This window comes from Amblyraja radiata, chromosome 4 (genome assembly GCF_010909765.2).
Source record: "Amblyraja radiata isolate CabotCenter1 chromosome 4, sAmbRad1.1.pri, whole genome shotgun sequence".
Taxonomy (NCBI): Eukaryota; Metazoa; Chordata; class Chondrichthyes; order Rajiformes; family Rajidae; genus Amblyraja; species Amblyraja radiata.
In genome coordinates, this window is record NC_045959.1 from 35,391,466 (window position 1) to 35,418,314 (window position 26,849).

At 42.4% G+C, this 26,849-nt stretch overlaps 1 protein-coding gene across 1 annotated transcript in view; it reads left to right on the plus strand.

The window, feature by feature from the left end:
• The window catches only part of LOC116972556 (CUB and sushi domain-containing protein 3-like), a 358,524-nt gene that overhangs the window by 316,969 nt on the left and 14,706 nt on the right, over window positions 1-26,849 (plus strand). Inside the window, exon 4 of the mRNA XM_033020378.1 lies at window positions 22,276-22,388. Coding sequence (XP_032876269.1) covers window positions 22,276-22,388 — 113 coding nt within the window. The remainder of the gene's footprint in view (window positions 1-22,275; window positions 22,389-26,849) is intronic.

Consider the following 26,849-nt stretch of genomic DNA (forward strand, 5'->3'; position numbering starts at 1 on the left):
CAAATGGAGCGGCTGGGGTTGTATACTCTGGAATTTAGAAGGGTGAGAGGGGATCTTATTGAAACATAGAAGATTATTAAGGGTTTGGGCATGCTAGAGGCAGGAAACATGTTCCCAATGTGGGGGGAATCCAGAACCAGGGACCACAGTTAAGTGGTAAGAATAAGTGGTAAGCCATTTAGAATGGAGATGAGGAAAACCTTTTACACACAGAGAGTTGTGAGTCTGTGGAATTCAATACCTCAGAGGGCGGTGGAGGCTGGCTCTCTGGATGTTTTCAAGAGAGAGTTGGATGGATCTCTTAGTGATAGCAGAGTTAAGGGATATGGGGAGAAGGCAGGAACAGGGTACTGATTGTGGATGATCAGTCATGATCACATTGAATGTCGGTGCTGGCCCAAAGGGCAGAATGGCCTATTCCTGCACCTATTGTGTATTATCTACTGATATAATCATGTACTTTTGCTTCAGGTTTGCTCGTGGTAACACAGTAGCTGAGCAGTTAGTGCTGCTGCTACTGCTTCTGCTGCTTCACAGCTCCAGCGACCCACATTCAAACCTAACTCTGGGGACTGTCTGTGCGGATATTATGCATTCACCCTGTGATCATATGGGTCTCCCTCTGGTAATCTGGTCTCCTCTTCACATCCCAAATGTGCTAAAGGTTAATTGCTCTTACCCCAAGTGTAGGTTGTGGAAGGAGAATCAGGATGGAGTTCACGGGCGTATGTGCGAGACTTGGTTTTTAGAGAAACAAGTAAGGAAATTGAACTGATGAGATTGTTCTGAGCACTCAATGGACCGCTTGGCAGCCTCTTGTGATATATAAGAAATATGAGGTGGCTGCCGTTGATGTAAAGTAATTTCAGCTCCGTGTGTTAACAAAATATCAGAAATATCAGATTATTGCCAATGGTATTTGGTTTCAGCACCATTATTTATGCTAAATTTGTAATATGTGAATCTGATGTTAAAATACAAAATGAATTAGAAGTGGGCTATGACTACTTTGCTGTAAAAAATGATTTCCTCTTAGTGCAAGGCCTAATTCTAACTCACATTTCATATATATATATAAATGGCCGTGGACTCTTTGCACTCTTAATGTTCATATTTTGTTATCCTTTCCTCAATTTTCACATTTCATAATGAACAAAATGTGAGATTGCATTAATGTAAAGCCAGGTTCCATTTGTATTGTTCAAAACATAGACCTTAATCTTATGTTTGGGGATGGCAGCAAAAGTGATAAATAAATGCTTATATTACCCAGTACAAGTAAACTGTCATGCATATTTAAGACTTGCAATTCAGAATTTAACATTTTTTTTTTCCCTAGACCATCTTGCATAAATTTTGCAGGTGAATTAAATCAGTGCAGATTTACGTTATTCATTTTAGCGAGAAACCAACCATGCTGTCTGGAATATCAATGAGACTGGGACCTGAACTGAATACATGGCTTACTGACACAGGCATGGTTATGTGAAAATAAAAAGCGATTGCAGCTTGTCACACACTAGTCATTACTGGCATTTGTTTAAAATGCGTAGAAAGCTGGGATATCCCAGAAGGTGAGAATAGGTTATTATAATCTGCATTTCCCTACATGCTCTGAAGTAATGCAATCCATCATTGTAGGATTTGTCAGTACAAATGCCCCATAGTATGGCTGTGAACACTGATCTACAGCTCAATGTAATGCCTCTCAGTAATTTTAGCCTGTTGCACTTTCTGGATAATGATGGTGGTTTGAAGCATCTTTGGTTCAAATGATTGAACCAAATGATTGATTGATTCTTGCTATTTAGGAGTGCAGCGTAGGTGCTCCGAGGTTAAACCCCGGCATGGTCATCCTGACCCGGTCCTGGCCTCTCCCCACTGGCTCTCAGCATGGTATAGAATCAACTTCAAGCTCCTCTTATACGTTTACAAAATCCTTAATGGGCTTGCCCCCCCCCCCCTCCCCATATCAAAAATCTTCTAACCAACCATCCTACCTCCAGGTCCCTCAGGTGGGCCGATTTGGGGCTACTGACTAACCTGCGGTCTAGGTTTAAGCTCAGGGGTGACCGCGCGTTTGCGGTTGCAGCACCTAGACTGTGGAATAGCATCCCGCTCCTCATCAGAACTGCCCCCTCCATCGACTCCTTTAAGTCACGACTCAAAACCTATTTCTACTCCCTAGCGTTTTTAAGCCCCTCTGAGGGGGCGCTGTAAACATTTTATGTATGTATTGTTAGGCCTGTCTACCGTTGTATGTATCAAATTAGTACCTGCACTGATGTAAAGCACTTTGGTCAACGTGGTTAAAATATTTTTATGAGTGAGTGCCCAAAAAGGTGTAATACAAGGTGGGCAACCATGTTCTGCATAGGAGCCAGGACCCATGTCTGTGAGCAGACGGCGGGCCACATCTATCGCCATAGTTAATAAATAATTCATGATAGTTTAAAGCATCACGACAAAAATGTAACAAAAAGACAATTACCCCACGACAAACTACAACTAAAGTGCAAAACTGTGGCCGGAGCGGAATTCCTCACTGACCCCGCTGATGCTTCACTTTCCTCCAGCCCGCCCGCCCACCACTGGGCTCCCGAAGAAACCGCTCCAGCACCGTCTCACCGAAACTGCTCTCAGCCCGCATCAGTTTCACACATGCCGCGGTTCCGGGGTGGGGGGTGCTTTCGGGCAGCATCTCTGGAGAGAAGGAATGGGTGACGTTTCGAGTTGAGACCCTTCAGTCTACCCAAAACGTCACCCATTCCTTCTCTCCAGAAATTCTGCCTGTCCCGCTGAGTTACTCCAGCATTTTGTGTCTACCTTTGATTTAAACCAGCATCTGCAGTTCTTTCGTACACATCTTGCAAGTTCTGAGAACCTGATATACGGGGCATGTAGTGTTCTCCACCCTTGCCTAAATTTACTTCCATTATTAGACACAACCACTTCGGAAGAATGTTTAGACAAAAGATTGGAAATAATGCTCTCAAATTTTACCTTATGTCAGGGACATGTACTAAGTACTTGTTTATTTTTTATGATGTCTTTGAGTTATTGAGATGACAAAATGTAGAGCCATGTGTCCAAGTCCGTTGACAAATCGTTAAATAAATAATACAGAGAAAACCAACATTTTAAAGAGTTTTGTTTGGTCAATGAACAGAAAGATGGTGGCAGGTCAGGATCAATGTGGGAGTTGTTCATTGTGGCCCTTGGAGAGAGATCAGTATATTTTCAGGAACTGTGGAGAATCGAGAAGTTGTGGAGATCTAAGATATTTAAAAATGAGTAAATGGTCACAGGTCATCGTTGGAAAGATGGTGGTATGCCAGCTTTTTATCACCAAAATGAAACTTGAAGTTATGGAAAATTGATCAGTACTTTGGGAACACCACATTTGGGAAAGATTGAGTTTGACAGGTCATATACTGAAATTAAAAGAGTTAATTTTAAAGGAACTCAGCAGGTCCATCACATAATTGGAGGAAAATGGACAGTCGACATTTCCAGCTGAGACCTTTCATCTGGACTTATCAAGTAGAGGGGAAGAAGCCAGTATAAAGAGGTGGGGCAGTGGTGGTGCAAGAGCTAACAAGCAAGATGTCGATATTAGTGAGCAGGGGTGGATAAAGTCAAATGGGCTAGAGAGAGCTGGAGGACATGATTTGTGGAGATAACTAGGAGGTGCAGATGATGGAATCTGATGGAAAAGGAAGGTAGAGTAATAGTGGAGGTAGGCTGCAGTGGACTCGATAGGGGGAGTATGTGGATGTTGGGCAGTTAGAATGGATAGGGAAGCATCTGGGCTTGAGGGGATAGGGTGATGGTGGGAAAGATGGGTATATGTGCGAAAGGAGGGACTGGAGTGAAGCAGGTTACCTGAGATTTGGGAGTACAACATTCATGCTGTTGGATTGAAGGCTAGAAAGTCAGGATATGAGGTGCTGTTTCACTACTTTAAAAGGTTGCATTCCTTTCCATCGAGAACAAAAAGAGTGTTCTATGGAAGCTATGTAAAATGATTAAAACATTTAGGAGGGTGATTAGCAAGAAATGATTTGCACTGCTGAGGGAATCCTGAATGAGTATAATGCATTGAGCAAGGCATTCATGTATGATTCATTTCACTTGCACATAAAGTGCAAGTGAAATGACGATTAAAGACGAATAAAACTGATATTGATTGATATTGATGAAGGCAGAAGCCTGTGAATCTTCCCGATAAAAAATGTGCGTTGACATTTTTTAAAGTAAAATTGACATATTTAAATTGCTATTGTAATCAGGTTGCAGCTGGCAAAGTGGATTAATGAAGAATTAATCGAATGGTAAAATAGAAAACGTGTGATAGACTGAATGGTCTATTCCTTTATAAATAATATCACATGATTAACACAACTTATGCTAATTCACAAAAAGAATCAAAATTTACCATGAATGTTCCATTTTCAAATTGGTTCCAATAAATGCTTTCCACCCAAGTTAAATAAAGCCTCAGCTGATGTTAAACTTTCCCCAAATGCAAGCAGAAATATATCTGCTCATCTGCTGGCTTCCAAGAATCTGGCACATTGACTTAAGGATATGCAAGGGACTACAGATGCTGGTTTAAAAATGAAGACACATGGTGCTTGAGTTACAGAGCAAGTCAGACAGCATCTCTGAGAACTGGATAGGTGTTGTTTCAGGTCAGGACCCTTTAACAGATTGATTGTGGTGGGAGGAAGAAAGCTGGAAGAGAGATGGGGCCAGGTCAAAGCCTGACAGACGGTGGGTGGATACAGACGAGGTGTTTTGTTGATAAGCAGATGGTTGGACAGAGACCAGAAATAACAAACAAAATGTATGAGATAAGGATTTAAGGATAGAAGTACAAATTGTGAAGCCAGAGGAAGGAATACAGGTGGAAGGGGAGATCCTGCAGGACTTGGCAGACCAAGCATGTATTTGGTGAAATGTTCTGCAAGTCTAAGCTTGGACCTACCAACGTACAAGAGGCCACATTGGGAACAATAAATGCAATAGGTGAGGTTAGATAATGCAATAGGTGAGGTTGGGTGAGGTGCACATAAACTGCTGTCTCACCTGGAGGGATGATGTGTAGGGACAGGTTGCAGAGGAAAGTATCTGGGGAGGGGTGGTTTGGGTGAGAAGGGGTGAGTGAACCAAGGAGTTGTGGAGGAGGTGGCCTCTGAGAAGGTACAAAGGGCTGGGCTTGGGAAGATGCGGCAGTGGTGTGATCACGTTGAAGGTGGTGGAAATGTTGGAGAATGATGAGTTGCAGACGGGTGACGGAACTCCATCCTTGTTCTGTCTGGGGGAAGGGGGAGCAAGAGCAGAGCTAAGGTCCATGGAGGAGACCCGGGTGAGGATTCCATCAATGACAGCAGGAGTGAGGCCACATGCAAACTGGAGGAACCTCATAATCTGCTGGGTAGCTTACAACCTATGGATCAAACTTATAAACAGACACAAAAAGCTGGAGTAACTCAGCAGGTCAGACAGCATCTCTGCATGAAAGGAATAGGTGACTTAAGGTCAAGGCTCTTTTTCAGACTGAAGAAGGGTCTCAACTCGAGATGTCACCTATTCCTTTGATCCAGATATGCTGTGTGACCCGCTGAGTTACTCCAGCTTTTTGTGTCTATCTTCGGTTTAAACCAACATCTGCAGTTCCTTCCTGCAAACAAAGACCCTGCTTCTCCCCTGCCCTTTTATCCTCTTCTCTTCCTCATGTCTCACCTGGATTCGCACCCTTCCATCCCTTCGGGGTCCTTTTCAGAATGGCATGCAGTGGTGAGTGGAGTGCCGCAAGGCTCAGTGTTGGGGCCGCAACTGTTCATCATATATATTAATGATTTGGAAGAGGGAATTAGGAGCAACACTAGCAAGTTTGCGGATGACACAAAGCTGGGTGGCAGTGTGAACTGTGAAGAGGATGCTAGGAGGTTGCAGGGTGACCTGGACAGGTTGAGTGAGTGGGCAGATGCGTGGCAGATGCAGTATAATATAGATAAATGTGAGGTTATCCACTTTGGCGGCAAAAACAAGGGGGCAGATTATTATCTCAATGGGGTTAGGTTAGGTAAGGGAAAGGTGCAGCGAGACGTGGGCGTCCTTGTATACCGGTCACTGAAAGTTGGCTTACAGGTACAGCGGGCAGTGAAGAAAGCTAATGGAATGTTGGCCTTCATAACAAGAGGACTTCAGTATAGGAGTAAAGAGGTTCTTCTGCAGTTGTATAAGGCTCTGGTGAGACCACATCTGGAGTATTGTGTACAGTTTTGGTCTCCTAATTTGAGGAAGGACATCCTTGTGATTGAGGCAGTGCAGCGTAGGTTCACGAGATTGATCCCTGGGATGGCGGGACTGTCATATGAGGAAAGATTGAAAAGACATGTAAAATTATAAAAGGACTGGGCAAGCTAGATGCAGGAAAAATGTTCCCAATGTTGGGCGAGTCCAGAACCAGGGCCACAGTCTTAGAATAAAGGGGAGGTCATTTAAGACTGAGGTGAGAGTAAAAGGATGCACTTTCAGAGAGGAAGTGAGGAGGAATGTCTTTAGCCAGAGTGTGGTGAATTTGTGGAATTCATTGCCACAGACGGCTGTGGAGGCCCAGTCAGAGGATATTTTTAAAGTGGAGATTGACAGCTTCTTCATTAGTAAAGGTGTCAAAGGTTACTGGGAGCAGGCAGAAGAATGGGGTAAAGGGGGGAAGATAGATTGGAATGGTGTGGTAGACTTGATGGGCTGAATGGCCTAATTTTGACATGAACCCTGGTGCTAATAGGCTAATCCAAGCTAATCTCTCTCTCCATCCTTCCCCCATCCTAGTCCTCCAAACCAGTCTGACCATTCCCTGATTAAATATTATCTCGGTATGCTTTGTTGTCACCTTCTTCTCGCTAACAATGATCTATTTGACATTTTTCTTGATCTACATCCCCTTTGATCTAATTTTCACACCTTACACTTCCTTATCTCTGTGTCCCCCTCTCCCCTGACCCCTGTGTCCCCCTCTCCCCTGACTCCCCTGAAGAAGGGTTTCGTCCCGAAACGTCACCCATTCCTTCTCTCCAGAGATGCTGCCTGTCCCGCTGAATTGCTCGAGCATTTTGTGCCTATTTTCAGTGTAAACCAGCATCTGCTGTTCTTTCCTACACATTGCTGTGGTGGGTTGGTTTTATCCTGCCAATCTATTCTATAGCTTTTTTTGATACTGATTCTTTTAGCAGCTGCCTTCGATTTGATGTGGCAAGTAGTTGCTTTAGTCGCAGTGAATGCAGCTAAACCATTGGAAAACTAGTGGACAAAGAGAGAAAAACAAAGTGTGTGAAGAAAGAGAGAAACTCAGGAAGAGACTAATTATAAAAGAGAGCAAGGGGTGCAATGCTAAAGAGTTATAAAAGATGCAGATCAAAAATGCAGGATGGAATGGAAACATGACAAGCCTACATAAAGAATAATGTTTAGTTTTTATGAAATTGAGCTGTGCGAAATGGGAAGTTTCATCCAGAAATAAAGTTTATGAAATGTTCTCGCCATTGAGTCTGTGTCTATACCTGTCAGAATAATGTTTGTTCAATTAGGAAGCTCTGGTGGGAAACGTATTGATATTAATTCAGTTTATCAGGTCACCTTCTTCCATCAGATTATGACCTGAATTTGTGGGTTCAATATTAGTTTAACTAGATTTGGAATCATTTCATTGCTTTCCTTTAATGATCCATTCATTTTTATCTGATTCATTACACAATACAAAACTGCTGTTTATCGCGTTCTGATTGTTGGTGTGCGAGCTACTAAAATAATAATGTGTTCCCAGTAAATAGTGATTTCAGAAGGTCATTGAATTTTTAAAGTTCACCTGAATATTTTCTCTAGTGATCTCAATTACAGATCAGCAAATTATTACACAGGGTTGATGATGAGAAACAGCATTGCAGGGAATGGAAGTGCTATGTGTGAAATCCATTCAAAGATCCATGAAAAGACAAAAGCAGAATAACAACTTAGACGTGAACAGTCACCTTCATGCCATGTACAGTATGTGACAATAATTTAATGCGTTGATATAAGTGCTGGCATATTTGAGTTTTTACAGCAGCAGTATTTCAACAGTGTCAAAAGTGTTTAGTTGCCACATGCACCATGACGGGAACAATGGCATTCTTACTTGCTACGGTTTTACAGGCAGAAACTCAACAAATAAGTACAGTATACAATGAACAATAATACAGTGAATAATTTGTTGTACTCAGTAACCAGACCATAATGCGTAGGAAGGAAATGCAGATGCCAGTTTAAACCGAAGATAGACACAAAAAGCTGGACTAACTCAGTGGGACAGGCAGCATCTCTGGAGAGAAGGAATGGGTGATGTTTCGAGTCGAGACCCTTCTTCAGACCTGTCAGGGGAAAGGGATATGAAAGATATAGACAATGATTTAGACCATATTAATGCAAGTTTAGTTTAGTTTAAAGATACAGCGAGGAAACTGGCCCTTCGGCCCACCGAGTCCACTCTAACCAGCGATCCCCGCGCATTAAAGAGTCTTTTAGGTGACAATGACTGACGCCCGATGTCACCTAAAACTGTCAAGTAGTACGACAGGATACGACACAGTCAAGTCAAGGTACGACAATCCGCGTCACCATGCATCACCAATTTCCACGAGTCACCATACGTCACCATAGGACGACAGCATAGAACAGCGCCTGTGACGTCACAGCCATCAAACGACGTCATTGTACGTCCACCCGTGACAGAATACGGCAAGATATATGACAGGTTGCGTCATCTGGGGCGCGTGACGTCATTTGAACACCCAGCTTCCCTATAAATCATGACGCATTGTCGCATAGCGACGCAAGGTGACGCACGGTGATGCATGATGAATCTCAATAAATTAGCATAAGCAATGACCGTGCGTTGCCATGCGTCACCACGCGATACCCGTACATCATCTGTGCGAAAGGGCGCACAACATGATATGACACGCAGATGTCGAATGCGGATTTTGAACATTACAAAATTATTTGGCGGCAGGGAGACACCGCGCGTCACCATGCATCACCACGCATCACGACCCAACCACGACGGGACAACCTCTTTTCAGGCTATCGCCTGAAATGTCACCCAAGTGGGACAGGTCCTTAACACTATCCTACACACACTAGGGACCTTCTTTACACTATCCCAAGCCAATTAACCTACAAGCCTGTACGTCTTTTGTGTGAGGAAACTGAAGATCTCGGAGAAAACCCACCCGGTCACGGGGAGAATATACAAACTCCGTACAGACAGCACCCGTAGTCAGGATTGAACCTGGGTCTCAGGCGCTGCAAGGGCTGTAAGGCAGCAACTCTACCACTGCGCAACTGTGCCACTAGGTTGAAATAGATAGTGGTTTGGTGCTGAGGTAGGGTTGTACAGAGTGCTCAATAGCCATGGCAGCTGGTTCAAGAGCCAACATCTGCACTTCTTTATGTGAGAACACCCTCTCATGCAAATTCAGGAATAATGGAATACTTTTTTTTTAAACATTGCTCAATGTGTTTGCTAAATGTGAGAATATCAGTGTTTGCTTCATTGGTCCTGAAGGGGAACCTCATTGACATGTACAGAATAGTGAAAGGCTTGGATAGAGTGGATGTGGAGAGGATGTTTCCACTAGGATTTGAGGTTATAACCTCAGAATTAAAGGAGGTCCTTTACGAAGGAGAAGAGGAGGAATTTCTTTAGTCAGAAGGTGGTGAATCTGTGGAATTCTTTGCCACAGAAGGCTTTGGAGGCCAAGTCAATGGATATTATTAAGCCAGACATAGAATAGAATAGAACAGAATGCTTTTCATTGTCATTCAAACAACTTGGTTTGAACAAAATTGCATTTTCTACAGTCTTAACAATTACAAAAAAAAAACAAGACCCACACTTAACACAATTTACACAAACATCCATCACAGTGAATCTCCAACACCTCCTCACTGTGATGGAAGACAAAAGTCTTATCTCTTCCCTTGTTCTGCTCCCACGGTCCTGCAGTCCAACTACAACGTCGAGGAGAACTGGGGCTCCCGAAGTTAAAGTCCCCGGTGGGCGTTAGTAAGTCCCACGGCCATTAAGCCGCTCCGGGCGATGTTAGGCCCCGCTCCAAGTCATTTCACCCTGTGATTCCGGCGGGAGAAGTTGCCATTGTGGGAGCTCCGAAAAGCGGTCTTCCACCAGGGACCAGCAAGCTCCCAATGTTCCTGTCCACCGGGCCTGTGGCCGGAGCCTCCGAAGCTCAGAAGTCGGGTCGCAGTCGCGTGCCACCCCAGCTCTTCTGGTTCCGAAGTTAGCCAGCTCCACAATGGCAGGCTCCGCGACTGGAACCCTCAGTATGGTCCCGGCCGGAGGCCGCCGCCGGCTCCACGATGTTAGGCCCAATGACATCGGGGACCCGGCGGGGAAAATGTCGGGTCCCTGAACAGGGAAGAGACTAACGGTTTCCCCACCTCCCCCCCCCCCCCCCCCCCCCCCACCCACCACCTATACACAGCTAAAAAATAAATAAAAACTAGAATCAAAACATACATTTAACGAGACAAAAATTTAAAAAAGAATAACGGACTGCAGTCGAGCCACTGCCGTTAGGCGCCATCACACCACACATAGATAGATTCTTGATTAGTACAGGTGTCATGGGTTATGGAGAGAAGGCAGGTGAATAGAGAGGGAGAGATAGATCAGCCATGATTGAATGGCAGAGTAGATGATGGGCCGAATAGCCTAATTCTACTCCTATTCCTTATGACATCATGATCTTATGGAAGCATTTTACAATATTCTACGGACATAACAGAGTGCTTTATAAATTCAAGTTCTTCATCAGATCACTGTGACTTTGAAATATTGGAGAAGTATTACCAATGCTTAAATATGTATAATGCGTAAATATAATGTTGTGATATCACACAATGGCTGCCAACGTTAGATGCAACGGTTTCCATGGTAACACTCATAGAGGAAGAATAATTTCCTGAATAATATTAGATGCTGCTGAGATTTTTTTTTCCTGTAATTGTGTCTCTTAGGCAACCCTAATCACACGATTTCACATTTTATATACTTGTTACTAGCAGCAGGTATTTTGCTTGCTATTTCTATTGTTGTGACATAAAATTTAGCTTCACTGACATAATGAATTAGCATTGATTTCCACCTTTCTCAAAGGATTCTTATGGCACCTTGCCCAATTGTGAGCATCCTATTAAGTATGTTTCATTAAAATAAAGGTATAATTCGGCTTACATTTAATGCATTGCAAATGACAACATTCAGAATGGACACAGAATGAAATTCATGGCAGTAGCTTATCATTAAATAATGTATATTACTGTTCATCGTTTATGAAGTAACAGTTTCAAATATTTACATCACAATACAACCACTGGGTAAAGTGAACTGCCTCAATATAGATTCAGTGTAATATTCAGCATATATCATAATCCATTGAAGAGATCTCTGACCTTTTTGGAAATATTGTAAATGATATGTTCATTCACCAAAATCTTTTGTGTGCATTTTTACAACATAGAGCAATCCAGCTTGTAACATTTAGTTTTTCCACTGTCATTATGTCACGTGATATCCTCCAAGGAAATCTTCAAAAAGTCGTAGAATTTCTCAGAAGATTTGGTCACGATTTTCATGCTACAAATAAACTGTTATCCTGCCTTTATTGTCATCTGAAAAGTTGAGATACAGTGCCTTGGGCAATAGCTAAATTATAATGGAATCAATATCAGTGTGCTTTTAATGCAAAGTCACATATGTTATATTCAAGTGATAGAGGGCTCCTTCAGTGGACCTTTATTAAAATTTAACTTTATATCTCTGTGAATTCTGAATTCCTAAAGTTTCCTGAACTAACAGTGTTTCCTTGTTAAAAGATCATCAATATATTATCTTATGCATGTATTGTTTAGGCAAAAAGCCACAGGATTTATTAATCATTTATTCCTAGGAAATGTGTGGTATTTGTAATGCAAGTATATAATGCTTATCCAAATTGTCAAGAAATGCAGATGTATGAGTCGTCAAAACATAAGGTGTAGAACCAGGCACTTTGAATCAACTAATCCATGCTGACGAAGTGCCCAGGTAAACTTATCCCATTTGCCCACTGATGGACCATATCCTTCTAAACTTTAGAAACAAAGATGGTGGTTAATACACAAAGTGGTGGAGCAACTCAATGGCTCAGGCAGCATCTGTGGAGAAGATGCGTTGGTGACATTTTGGGTTGAGACCCTTCTTCAGACTGGTTTCAAGAGTTGTGCATTGTAAAGCCAGAAGGAGGAAAGTAGCCGGTAGAGTGGGGTGGGTGGAAGCAGGGAGAAATAGGTGGAAGTTCAGGTAGGCCACAGGGGAGGAAAGAGGAGAGAGAAAGAGATTGGAGGAGATGGGAGCTAGAGGAAGGAAGAAAGGGAGGGCGGGGGTGGGGAGGCTTGTGAGAGCTACCTAAAATTGTTCATACCGTTGGGTTGTTAGCTATCCAAGCAGAGTATTGGGTGCTTTTTGTCCAGTTTGCTTGTGGCCACACTCTGACAATGGAGGAGGCCCAGGACAGAATGTCAATGTAGGGATGGGAAGGGGAGATAAAATGGTTAGCAACCAGGAAATCCAGTGTTCATCAAAATGGTTGAGGAATCGACACTTGGTCTCACTGATGTACAGAATGGGGACACAGGATGCAGTAGATGAGGTTGGAGGAGGTGCACCTGAACCTCTGCTCAACTGGAAGGACTGGTGGAGTCCCTGGATGGAGGCAAGGGAGGAGGTGTAGGGACAGGTGTCACATCTCCTGTGGTTGCAGGGGAAAGAGCCTGGGGAGGGGATAGTTAAGGTGGGAAGGGAGGAGATGTGGAGGGAGCGATCGCCACAGAAGGCAGAAAGGACTGGAGATGGGAAGATGCGACTCGTGGTGGGCTCGACTCGTGGTGGTTGGAGGTGATGGAAATGTAGGATGTGTTGCATGCAGAGGCTGGTGGGGTGAAAAATAATGACCAGTGGAATTATCCTTGCCCAGTCTGGGGGGTGGGGGTGCAAGGGCAGAACTATAGGACACAGAGAATAGGTGGGTAAAGGATCCATGTATGACTGTAGTGGGGAAATATGAGCCTATCCATAGTTGTGCCATTTAACTCCACATATGGTTATTGTTGGGGTAACTGAATGAACTGGCAATTGGCCTTGCACCTGGTCAGGGTTAGGTCATCCATGGGTTGGACATCAAGATAAAACAAACTTACCAGATAATGCTCTCATTTAGTTTTAACTTTCTCTATTATATGTTTTTTCAAAACATTGTTCTTCAGCACATTTGAAATGCCTTTACTCATCAAATACACCCTGCTCCTATTAGAACTGAAAGATCACACTCCAGATAGGCAGAAAAGACTCCAACTCAGGGATAGGTGATTTTTTGGGTCAAGACCCTTCTTCAGACTCTCTACCCAAAACCTCAGCTATGCCTTCTGTCCAGAGATGCTGTCTGTCCCACTGAGCTACTTCAGCATTTTGTGTCTATATTCATTTTAAACCAGTATCTGCAGTTCCTTCTGACACTAAGATCACACTCTATGTCTACACTGGTTGAGGAACATACAGAAATGTCAGGAGAAAGACATGAGTTTGAAAGCTAACATACTCACATTTCTGGTGAGCAACTGGACTGGAATAACTTTAAATTTGGTAACTGAAAGAAACTCTGCTCACATTTGTGAAACTTTAGCTGAATTCTACATTACATAATATTCCCAATCTCCCTATCTTATGCTCAGTTATACTTATTATGCCAGAGAATAATTCAGTTAATTTTCACTTGGCTTTCTATATTACCCACATACATGCAACAATTATTGTAGTTAAATATTGTCATGTTCTATTGTCATGTTCAATAAAGTGAAATACATTGTATTATTATTTCTAAACCTAATTGGTATTGTGGGCTGTAAAATTCCAATGGTAGTTATCTTTTAGTCCAATAAATTATAATTGGAAGAAAATAATATAAAATAGCAGTTATAAAGTTCTTGGCTTAGTTTGTTAGTTTGGCAAACATATGAATGCCTTTAAGGTATAACCAATTTTGCAGTGTTGGAAATTGCTAGAAATCATGTGTGATAATGTTTTGGAGTTTGGCCACTAAAAGCAAATGAAAGATAACAACTCTTCCCCTGATTTTCCAAAATGTTTTCCCTTTCATTGAAATGGTTTGGCAAAAGATGGTTTGGCAAAAGTCCTAATTCTTGTGATTGATCTTTTTCAATTGGGATCGGGCCATGGGATCTACTATGATTGCCTTGAGGTCCTTGAATTAAAACATCATTCAGATGACCTAGACATTTTGCCAAGAAGCTCAACATTTTCTGTTGAATTTTTAATTGAAATATTGAAAGTGTGATTATTAAATGTGATCAAGGACTTTGTGTGCTGGTTTTTGATCCTCACTGCGTACACGTGCAGAAGCTAAGGGTGTGCAAGGTTAAGTCAAATAGTGTGCTGTGCTTATCATGAAATTACTTGTACTAACTTTTAGCTTGTTGATGAAGCCTGCAAATCATGGAAGATTTTACGGGAGATTTGAAGCCTGCCTTAGTGCTTTTTAAAGAGACCAGACCAATAGCTTCCCCAGCAATGCACTGAAGTGTCAACCTAGATATTTGCTTTCAAGTCTCTGTAGTGGGATTCAAACCCATAACCTCAGTGCTCAGTGGTGCCAAATGAGATGCAACCTACAATGATTTGTCATGATTGATAACAGAATTGTATTAATATCGGATGAGCTAACTATTTTTGCATTGTTGGCCCTGTGCACTCTGCCCTCTGATTTTAACAAAACAAACTTGAAACAAATAATTCCCAAAGCAATGAAGTATTTATTTTCTGGAATAATGCCACCTATTTTCTTTCCTAAAGACAGCTACATTATAGTTTCAGTGTATTACATTGTCCGCTAATTTGATCCCATTTTCAAAAAGAGCGATGTTTTTAGCAAGTGCATATCATGCGAATCCTGGGAGTCACAACATGCCTCACAGTTAATAAATCATTTCTGACATTTCTTCATTGTTATTGTTACTGTTATAGACATACACAGCTGACAACATAGATTTAGCAATGTTCCAGTCACATTACACAAATAGAAATTCTGACTTGAGGGAGAAGGTTGTGAGAGAATTATTTTTAAAGAGAGGATTGTTAGCCAGTACATCTGTTCTGCTTTGAGTATGGGATCTCTCATACCCATCCAGATGGACTATTGAAATCATGGTTTGATATGTTAGAATGAAATGCAGATGCTGGTTTAAACCAAAGATAGACACAAAAAGCTGGAGTAGCTCAGCGGCACAGGCAGCATCTCTGGAGAGAAGGAATGGGTAAATGTTTTCAGTCCAGACCCTTCTTTAGTCTGAAGAAAATGTCCTGCTGAGTTACTCCAGCATTTTGTGTGTATCTTTAGTCTGATGAAGGGTCTTGACCCGAAACGTCACCCATTCCTTTTCTCCAGAATGCTGCCTGTCCCGCTGAACTACTCCAGCTTTTTGTGTCTATCAGGGTTTAATATGTCATTCAAATGACAACTGTGAAATACTGTTACTTCGCCAATAGTGGGGTGCCACTAAAATAAGCTAAATATTTATCACAGATATACTTCAGAAAATTGTGGATTGTCACGTTGTCGTGGTGGAGAGGCTTATGTGGACCTGAGATCCTGTGAGCGATGCCGTCTGGAGCTATGCTCCTGGTAAGGCCATCCATGGCGGTAAGGTCGAGGGGGTGGTCTCTGACAAAGAGCAATCCAACCAAGACCTCAACAGTGGAACAGGCGGAGGATGACGGCTGACCTTAATGGACAACGGCTAGGAATGCGGATGAAAGCTGCAGCAGAAATGGGTCTCCGGTCGTCTTGGACTCCATGCCATTAGATCCTGACCCAGATCTGTCAAGGACCGTGGGGTGGCTGCCTGTGCACCAGTCTCCCCATGTTGAACAAAGTCATGCACAGGCGTCCTCCATATAGGGAATAACACCCTGGAGACACCCATGGTCAGCCATGACCAAGGGGGGCCTAAGGCTTCTGAGGAAAAAGTGAATGATCAACCACTGAGTAGACAAACGATTTAGCAACTGAGGATTACTATGGCGCAGAACAGTAATCATTGTCCTTGTGGACACAAAGTGCTGGAGCAACTTAGAGTCTCAGTCAGTATCTCCGGAGAAAAATGATACCTGACATTTTGGGTCGGGACCATTCTCCAGACTGAATGTAGGAGAGGGGAAGGAACTGGAGAGAACAAAAGACCAGGACAATTCAGGGCCGGGTGTATGAGCGCATGCAGTTCGTTGTTGCTACCATTGTCCTGATATCCAGGAAATTGGAATCCAAAGTTGTGTCTATCTTCGGTTTAAGCCAGCATCTGCAGTTCCTTCCTACACGGTTCAAATGTTCAGCTCATTTTAGCTTAAAATAGCTCAGAACCAGGGAATCTTACACAGCAGATATCAGGGAAGGATAAGTAAAGATAGACACAAAATACTTGAACCGAATAATGTTTCGGGTCAAGACCCTTCTTCAGTCTGATGAAGGGGCTCGATCCGAAAAGTCACCCATTCCTTCTCTCCAGAGATACTGCCTGTCCGGCTGAGTTACTCCAGCATTTTGTGTGTATCTTTGGTGTAAACCAGCATCTGCAGTTCCTTCCTATACAAAGATAAATAAAGAATGGCTATGGATAACTAATGATCCGGCAGAAAAAGGAACCTCAGGAGGGAATTCCTTGGCTCAGGAGCCATCTTATACTCAGAAGTCTTGTTCAAAGAGCTATGGTTGCAGTCCAGAAAGATGCAAGAGCTTGTATATATCTGCAATATTTTGCAAAGGGGTCAAATCTACTTTGACAGTGGACATCTCATGGAATCCGAGATGTAGTCCAACACACACAAAGACCATGCGCCTGAAGCTAATGATGTATTATGCTGACTTCGAGGAAAAAACATCTAATCTAGTGACTGAGCATTGTCAAAACACCCAAAGGGTCCCATTATCTGCGAGACTGCCTTAGTTCCTGTTGCATAGTTTCCAATAATGGATGTACCAGACCAAATACCAACTCCCAAAGGTGCAAAAAATGTTTTCAAAGAAATTCTGGGGAATGATCAGATATTCTTGAAGTCCCAAAAGCAAGTAGGGCAGAATCTTATAAGCAACAACCATAGACTTTCCCATGACTCAGAAACAAGCAGGGAATATTACCCTATACAAAGATAAAGGGCTCTGCAACCTCTAATGGGTATCAACTCTGCTTAACATGGCCCACAAAATGCCCACAGGGTAGTTTCTTAAAAGACAAGTCCTTGCTCAACACAGCAAATCTGCACTCAGTGTGGGTTCAGATTGATTTGAATGCTCTTTACTGTGGTTGTTGCACCAAAAAATAAAACTGTGAACAACAGGCACCTGTCAATGTAGTCTTTGTTGATCCATGATATGCCCGCCAGCATGGAATGGACTGTGCGAGATCATGTTGAAAATTGGCTGTTTGTAAGACTGCTTACCGTGTAGCACCATAAAAGTGAAGAAAAGCAAAATTAAATAACATCTGAATTTATTTCTGATGCCGGTGGTAACCGAACCTGTCACTTTGCACCTTTCAGTTTTGGCATCTTTGTAATCCACTTTGGGAACTGATTAATCAAATGCAGTAAAGGAGTTAACGATAGATGGCAGCTTATACAGCAATTTTGGTAGGTCCGTTTTGGCACAAATGAAATATTACCCAGCTCATTAATTGGGATCTGTTTTGTGCCAGACAGTACATTGTTGGGCATGGTTTGACATTTTCTTTTTATCATGTCATAGGTACAACATCTTATTCATTACCTGAATCTTGATACAGGAATCACTTGTATCTTCTTGTCCAAAGTGAAATCATCTCACATATATTTCATGGTTCTGTTCCCATTGCATATGACAATTAAACACTCTCTTGACTCTTGCTTAGTGCCGCCAAGGATTTTAGCTTTCACCATTATAGTACAAGTGCCTGTACTTTTCTGTGTTCACTCTTGTACTCATTCATGGAGGCTTTTGCTTTCCTCGAAACTTGTTGCAGCAGGCTTGTTTGCTCAATTTGTAAATGTTTGTTTGATTTAAGTTTTGTTTAGTGTGGGTCATTCTTTGTGTGCTTGGTTTATTATGCATTTACTTCGGTATATTTTAGTTTAGTTTAGTTCAGAGATACAACATGGAAACAGCCCCAAATTGTTTCTACGTTGTACTTCTACTTCATCATTAGTTTTGCTTTAGTTTCTCAGAGTAAACTGCTAAGTAAGCCAGTTAGTTCTAAAGTTGCCCACCTGATTTAGGCAGAAACCATGCTGTACGTGGTGAGGCTGTCGAACAAGGAGTTGAGATTATTTCTATTATATGACAGCACTTTCATAATACTACAGTCTTTTGTAGAAGAGAATGGCCAACTTTAAGTGCCACAGAAGTATGAAGCATTTTGTAATCATATCATATCATATATCTATTAAAACTGTGTGTGTGTGTGTGTGTGTGTGTGTGTGTGTGTGTGTGTGTGTGTGTGTGTGTGTGTGTGTGTGTGTGTGTGTGTGTGTGTGTGTGTGTGTGTGTGTCATTTTGCATGTAAAACGTATCTCCTCGAAATCCAGACGCCAAAACGGGAACATTTTTACATATTTCAGTAGAGATTTTCCTTGGGATTTGAGAAATCTGCTAATCTGTACATTTGGTACATTATTTACCTAACCTTTCTATTAAAATTGTTGACCAATCTGACCTTTTAAAATCTGATCGCTGCCCAGCTGCTGACGTTACAATAACAGTGAAATATTTACATCTTCTGGTGGAAATTTTCCTTATGATTTCAAAAACCAATCCTCTATCAATTTGGTCAATCATTTCCCGATTGGTCAATGCCTTTGCACCAGGCCCACCTGCCTCCTAGCCCTGCCCGGCCCCGTCCCCCAGTCTGCCAGGTTGTTGATTCAATTGTTTTTTATTGAATTGAAGTGAATTATTTCGCACTTAACATCACTAATTCTTAACATTCACTTTTAATTTCAAAGACAGGTTTTTAAAAATTAATTTGCTGCCTTCTTTGATCGGACCTGCTGTGTGTGTGTGCGTGTGTGTTGGGGGGGGGGGGGGGGGGGGGGTGGTTAGTGTGTGTGTGACGCGGCAGGCTCCTCCCCTGAATTCCATTGAGCTGCCGACAGCTTTTGTGCATGAGACACGGACGCTTAATTTCCAAAACATTCTGAACGCGTGACGCACAAGAAGGGGGCTACGAGAAGGAAAGGCAAGGAGAGAAAGAGCAAGAGCAAAACCAGAAGGAGACAAAGAAAAGAGAAAAGCAAAGGAGGCGAGAGAAGAGAGAGAGAGAGAGAGAGAGATATAGGAGAGAGAGAGAGAGAGAGAGAGAGAGAGAGAAGAGAGAGAGAGAGAGAGTAGAGAGAGATAGAGAGGAGAGAGAGAGAGGAGAGAGAGAGAGAGAGAGAGAGCGCGAGAGAGAGAGAGAGGAGAGAGAGAAGAGGAGAGAGAGAGAGAGAGCGAGAGAGAGAGAGATGATAGAGAGAAGAGCGAGCGAGAGAGAGAGAGCTGAGAGAGAGCATAGAGCGAGATCGAGAGAGCTAGACTGAGAGCTATAGCGATATATCTCGATAGCTATCGCGATATCTCTCTCTCTCTCTCTCTCTTCTCTCTCATCGCCTCCTCTCCACCCTCTTCTCCTCCTCCCCTCCACCATCTCTCCATCTGCTGCTTGCCCTTCTGTCTCTGCCCCATTCTCTCTGTCTCTTCCCATTCCCTCTCTGCCCTCACTCTCTACCCCCCCCCCTCCGTCTCTAGACGCACCTGCGAGTTGGGGGCCAGTGGATGGGGTGGTTATGGGGTAAAAGGAACAATGCCAGCCCACCCCCCCCCCCCCTCCGCCCGCAACCACATGTTTGGGGGAACAGACCCAACGGGTCTGCACTTGGTCACTGCACTTGGTCACTCTGCACTGGTGTGTGTGTGTGTGTGTGTGTGTGTGTGTGTGTGTGTGTGTGTGTGTGTGTGTGTGTGTGTGTGTGTGTGTGTGTGTGTGTGTGTGTGTGTGTGTGGTGTGTGTGTGTGTGTGTGTGTGTGTGTGTGTGTGAGTGTGAGTGTGTGTGAATGTCATTTTGCACTGTATCGGTGAATTACCCCCTTCCCTTCACCCCCTCCCTTCCCCCCACCTCTCCCTCTCCCTTCCCACCCCTCCCCTTTCCCCCCTCTCAGCCCCCATTTCTCTCCTCCCCTCACTCCTCCCCTCTCTCTCTTCCCATCTCTCTCTTCCCTCCTCCACACCATCCCCCCTCACCCACCCTCCCTCTCCTCCGCCCCCCCATTCTGTCTCTTGCCCTTCTATCTCTGCCTCTCTCTCTTTCTCTCCCCATTCTCTCTCTCTATCCTCAATCTCTCTTCCCCACCCCCCCTCTCTAGACGTGCCTGCGAGTTGGGGACTATGTGTCAGTGGACAGGGTTATGGGGTAAAAGGAGCGAATTAATAATATTAATATAATATCAAGGGAGTTGGTTGGTGTGTGTGTGGGGGTGGTTAGTGTTTGTGATGCCGCATGCCCCCCCCCCACCCCCCCCCAATCACACGTTGGGGGAACAGACCTGCACTTGGTCTAGTATACTTTTGAAATTCTAGACAAATATTGTGTGTATGAATAAAATTGGTTTAATGTGGCCTGAACCAGCAGCATAATGTGGCCTGAACCAGCAGCACAATGTGGCCTGTACTTCCTTATGCTTTCACTTTGTTTTCTGTGCCAACCTATGGTGATGAACAATTCCTACATCTTAGTCAGTTTTCATAGATGGTCACATCACGAAGCACTCAGTCCAAGTCCAATTCAGTGTATGCAAAGTGCAAGTATTTTAAGAAGCCGTCTGTTAAGGGCCTGTCCCACGATGCGAGTTCACCCAAGAGCTCTCCCGAGTTTAAAAAAAAAATCAAACTCGTGGTATTCTACGTACTCCTACGACCTTCCACGAATATGTTAACGAGCTCCTACGAGTAAAAAGTAACAATTTTTTTCATCACGAGTATTTTTTTACACTGTGAAAAATGTTGACGAGTAAAAAAATACTTGTGATAAAAGAATTGTTCATTTTTACTCGTAGGAGCTCGTGAACATACTCGTGGAAGGTCGAAGGAGTTCGTAGAATACCACGAGTATGATTTTTTTTTAACTCAAGGAGAGCTCTTGGGTGAACTCGCATCGTGGGACAGGTCCTTTAAGCTTAGGCATCACTGGGGCAAACTTGTATTGAAACTAAAAGATTGGCTCGTCAAAGGATTCATTGGAGTGCAGCAGTATTAAGGCCCAATTAGTTGAAAGCAACTTTCCAATGTTGTCAGAATGAGCAGTACTTTTTTTTCGTTTACACTGTGGCATGCTTTTATATCTGCAGAAATACTTTGTACCATCGTGATTTTGCAGCTCAATGATGCCCCCACACTTGCTCCACAAATACAATGTGTAAATGATTATAGTGGATAAAATTTCACCAGAACAACTGAATATGTCAGCTGGGGGTTGGTGGGGGGAATTCTGCATTTCTAGAGATACACCTCAGTTTGGGAGTGGGGAGAGAAATGCAAAGGCCATGGATGCAGTTCTTGGTAGAAAGTAGAAATAGTGTTGGACCGTGGTGAAGAGAATAGAACAGATTCAGCAAATATCATTCATTAATTGATTTATTGTAAAATGTAATATTATTCTACTGAAGCAGTCAACAATTAGTTTATTGTGCAATGTAATGGAATTAAGTGCAATCAAGACTGAGCATTAACTTACTGATTAGCACACACAAAATGACATATGATATCTATCTTGTGGTCAGGTAAAAACCACAATGCACCAACCCTTCAAATGCATTTTGATTCATAATGTAAGAGCAAAGATAACATTGCTGTAAAGCTGATACCTAAGTCAACAATATCCATGCATTTTAAAAGAAAATATCTGATAAAATATCAGGTTCACTTGTATTTGATCAATGCCTTTTTAATGTTGAAGACTTTACATGAAGTGAAGATCAATATATCCCATTCCTTTAATTTTAATGTTTTCACTGAATATATCAATGATGAAAATGGAGAGGGTTAAATGAATATGGCTGACAATAACCAAGACATTCTATTTTGTTTTTTCTGCAGGCTGTCAGGAATGAATCTGCCTCTACCTATTATCAGCAGCAAGAACTGGCTTAGGCTGCACTTTATATCAGACAACAACCACAGGCACAAAGGATTCAGTGCTCAGTATCAAGGTAACTTTATACAGGGAAATAATGTTCCCCATCAGAGGATGATTATTGTGGAGTCACGAAAACAGACACATTGAGCTATACATTTTCAGCCATTGAGTGATTCTAAGGAATACATTTCAAATAACGTCTTAAATATTGTGTATGCCTGTATCGAAAATGATAAATAAGTAATGATAATATATACGTTTCCAAAGTGCAAATTCAACTCTGTTCAGATCAGTGTTTTCCTTAGTTCTGAAACTTGTTGCATTATAATAGATCCTGCATAAAAGTACACTCAAACATGATGTGAAAATATTATTACAAGGCATTTCACGAGTTAAACTAGAAAATAAATAAAAATGTTTCATGATATTATTTGGTGAAAAAACGTCAAGGATTGTGTGCTGTCATAGCATACTGTGGAGTAGAACAAAATACTCACTTTAGTGAACTTGAGAACAATACAGAGTTTTCTGATACCTCTGAAATCATTTAATGGACCATTGGTTTCTTGTGAGCTCCTGTTTACTCCTTGCAAAATGTAATGGGCCTGTCCCACTTGGCGACTTTTTTGGCAACTGCCGGCGACTGTCATAGACGTAGCGGGTCGCCGAACAACCTATGACAGCATCTTCGTCAAGTTACGCTCATTGGCGTCAAACCCACAGTCGCCGAAAATGTTTCAACATGTTGAAAATTTTGTGGCGACCAGAAAGATGCTACACCTTTTTTAGCGACTGAGGAGACTACTCCCGGCGACCACCGACGAACATGTGGCGACAAACTAGTCGCCTGCAGTTGCCTAAAAAATCGCCAAAGTGGGACAGGCCCATAAAGGAGAAGGAAAAAAAATGTTAATCCCAAATGTTATCTGTTCATAATATTGGATTCCTCAATTTAAAGATTAGTGTAGAAAATTTCTAGCTGATATTTTCTTAAATGACACATGAAGATATCTTGAACCTGCTCTCATAGATTGTTCTTGATTTATATTAGGGAACATCATCTGAATGGGACCAAACACAATTATTTGACACATTTAGCTCTGTATTTCTTTGCTACTGCTTACTAAAAGAACACTTCTTATACTTTTCAAGGATTTCCTTTAGTGTCATTTGGTGGTTTTATGTTGCTGCTAACATAAGTAGGTAAAAAATAAAGCTATCAATGAAACATTGAAGACAGTACTTCTGAATTAAATAGGAGTATCTGCTTCAATATTGCATCAAGGGCAGACTAAATTTAGTGTGAACTAAATTCTAAAAGGACCTTTACACTTGTTTGAAAATGTCTTCAAGAATGGCAAGCTCTTAGCAGAAAGGACAATTTTTTAGGTTCAAGTTCACATTTATGCAACTTGAATTGTGAAAAAAAGTGATTTAATGAATGCACATAATTGTTTATTTTGATACCTCAAAATGCCATATTAAAAATAGATTCTTGTGTGGTGGATTTTACCCTGATGGAATTTAATGTCAGCAGGACATTTCACATAGTCTCCTGATATTCCTGAAACTGACATACTCATTAGCTCGTGTGTTACAGCCCTGTCCCACTGTACGAGTTCATTCAAGAGCTCTCCCGAGTTTGCCCTGATTCGAACTCGGAGATTTACAGTAATGGCCGCTCGTAAGTACTCGGGGCTCTCGTGGACATTTTTCAACATGTTGAAAAATCTTCATGAGTCTTCCCGAGCTTATTTGCCATTAGCGACTCTTCCCGAGTACCTGCCATTAGAGTTACGAGCCGCTATGAGACGTCCCCGAGCTCCGACGTACCCGCTACGTTCATTCTACGTGCTTCCACGAGTTTGATTTTTTTTTAAACTTGGGAGAGCTCTTGAATGAACTCGTACAATGGGACAGGGATTTTAGATGGCGTTCTGCCATCGCTTTGCCACAGCCAGCCACATCTGTGCCTCTGTGGAGATCGTACATACTGTACATCGGTAAACTGTATCATAACTAGATTATCTTTTTGACGCGTGTAAATATACTTTGACAAGTCTTTATTCATCCCAGACATCTTCGACATTTAATGTGGCTGTTTGCATGCAGTAACTCAAATACTGATGAAAATTCAACATGCTCAAGTGTCAAAGGCGCTCTCAATTCAGTCAGGACAAAAGTATTATCAATAGAGATATGGAAATACTATTATGTCAGTTAAATAAGAAAATTAAAACTTATTTCATGACATTATTGAGAAAAAAAAACTTCATCTATTGTGTGGTGTAATATCGGGCTGAGGATCAGTACCAACATTTTTTAAATGGATTTCTTGACCATGTCAAGCCAGCAATATGTCTAGAATAAAAATCTAGTTATACCCTTTGCTTTTTGCATGTTGTTTCACCTTCCCCCCATTTTTTTCTACTATCACACCATATACATTAGAATCATTCTGTACAATGTACTGGAGAAATGATACAAAGCCTATACCCTTTAGTTGTGATTTATATTATAAGAATAATTGAGAATGTGCCTTCTAAATCTTTGGGGTTCAGGTAAAATATCTTAATTTCAGTCAAATCTGAAGATTATATGCTGCAATCGCTGCTGTTTGTCTTCAGAAACACATCCATTTGAGTTTACCTGGTTAGCAAACAAATGACAATATTTGGAAAAATTACACAGAGCGAAAATCTTCTCAAGCTTTTAATCCTGTTGTTACCATCGACAATGATCACATCATAAAGTCAGACAGCATGAATCTGGCCCTTCAGCTCAAATAAGCATGCAGGTACAGCAGGCAGTGAAGAAAGCGAATGGCATGTTGGCCTTCATAACAAGGGGAGTTGAGTACAGGAGCAAAGAGGTCCTTATGCAGTTGTATAGCATGCTGGTGAGACCACATCTGGAGTATTGTGTGCAGTTTTGGTCTCCTAATTTGAGGAAGGACATTCTTGCTATTGAATGAGTGCAGCGTAGGTTCACAAGGTTAATTCCCAGGATGGCGGGACTGTCATATGCTGGGAGAATGGAGCAGCAGGGCTTGTATACTCTGGAATTTAGAAGGATGAGAGGGAATCTTATTGAAACATATAATATTATTAAGGGTTTGGACCCGCTAGAGGCAGGAAACATGTTCCCAATGTCGGGGGAGTCCAGAACCAGGGGCCACAGTTTAAGAATAAGGGTAAGACATTTAGACCGGAGATGAGGAAACATTTTTCCACACAGAGAGTTGGGAGTCTGCAGAATGCTCAGCCTCAGCGGGTGGTGGAGGCCGGTTCTGGATACCTTCAAGAGAGAGCTAGATAGGGCTCTTAAAGATAGTGGAGTCAGGGGATATGGGGCGAAGGCATGAACAGGGAATTGGTTGTGGATGATCAGCCATGATCCCATTGAATGGCAATGCTGGCTCGAAAGGTCGAATGGCCTACTCCTGCAACTATTGTCTATTGTATAATCCACACCAACCACAAATGGGCCACATTTGGAGTATTGTGTGCAATTCCGGTATTCACACTATTGGAAGGATGGGGAAGCTTTGGAAAGGATGCAGAAGAGGTCTTCCAGGATTGGAGTGTATTAGCTATAAGGCTGAGTAGCTACCTGATTGAAGTATATAAAACTATGAGAGGCAGAGTGTTTTCCTCAAGATGTAAATTTCACACTGTAGATGGCACCTGTATGACAGGCATACCTGTTTAAGGTATGTGGGGAAAAGTTTTTAAAGCACATTTGTGAAGCAGTGTTTTTCTTTACACAGATTGTAGATGCTTGGAAATGCCCCCAAGGGAAGCATAGAGGTAGACATGTTTGAGACATTTGACTAGACACAAGAAAGGGCAGGCATTAGAGGGATATGGACCATGCACAGGTAGATGGATGTTTAATTTGCCATGATCGTGGGACAAAGGGCCTCTCACTGTGCTGTATTTTTCAATATTTTGATTGCAGCACTTAGTATTAAGATTGTACATTAGCCATAGAGTCATAGAGTAATACAGTGTGGAAACAGGCCTTTCGGCCCATCTTGTCAACATGTCCCGGCTACACTAGTCCCACCTGCCTGCGTTTGGACCATATCCCTCCAATTCTGTCCTATCCATGTTCCTGTCCAACTGCTTCTTAAATGCTAGGATAGTCCCAGCCTCGTCTACCTCATCTGGTAGCCCGTTCCATATACCCACCACCCTCTGTGTGAAAATGTTACCCCTCAGATTCCTATTAAATCTTTTCCCCTTCACATTAAAGCTATGTCCGCTTGTACTCGATTCCCCTACTCTGGGCAGAAGACTGTGTGCATCTACTCGATCTATTCCTCTCATGATTTTGTATACGTCTATAAGATCACCACTCATCCTCCTGTGCTTAAGGGAATAGAGTCCCAACCAACTCAACCTCGCCCCATAACTCAGACCCTCGGGTCCTGGCAACATCTTCGTAAGCCTTCTCTGTACTCTCTCCAGCTTGACAACTGGTTGGGTGTTTCTTGCTTGTAGGCTTTTGGAGAGAGCTCAAAATTGCAAAT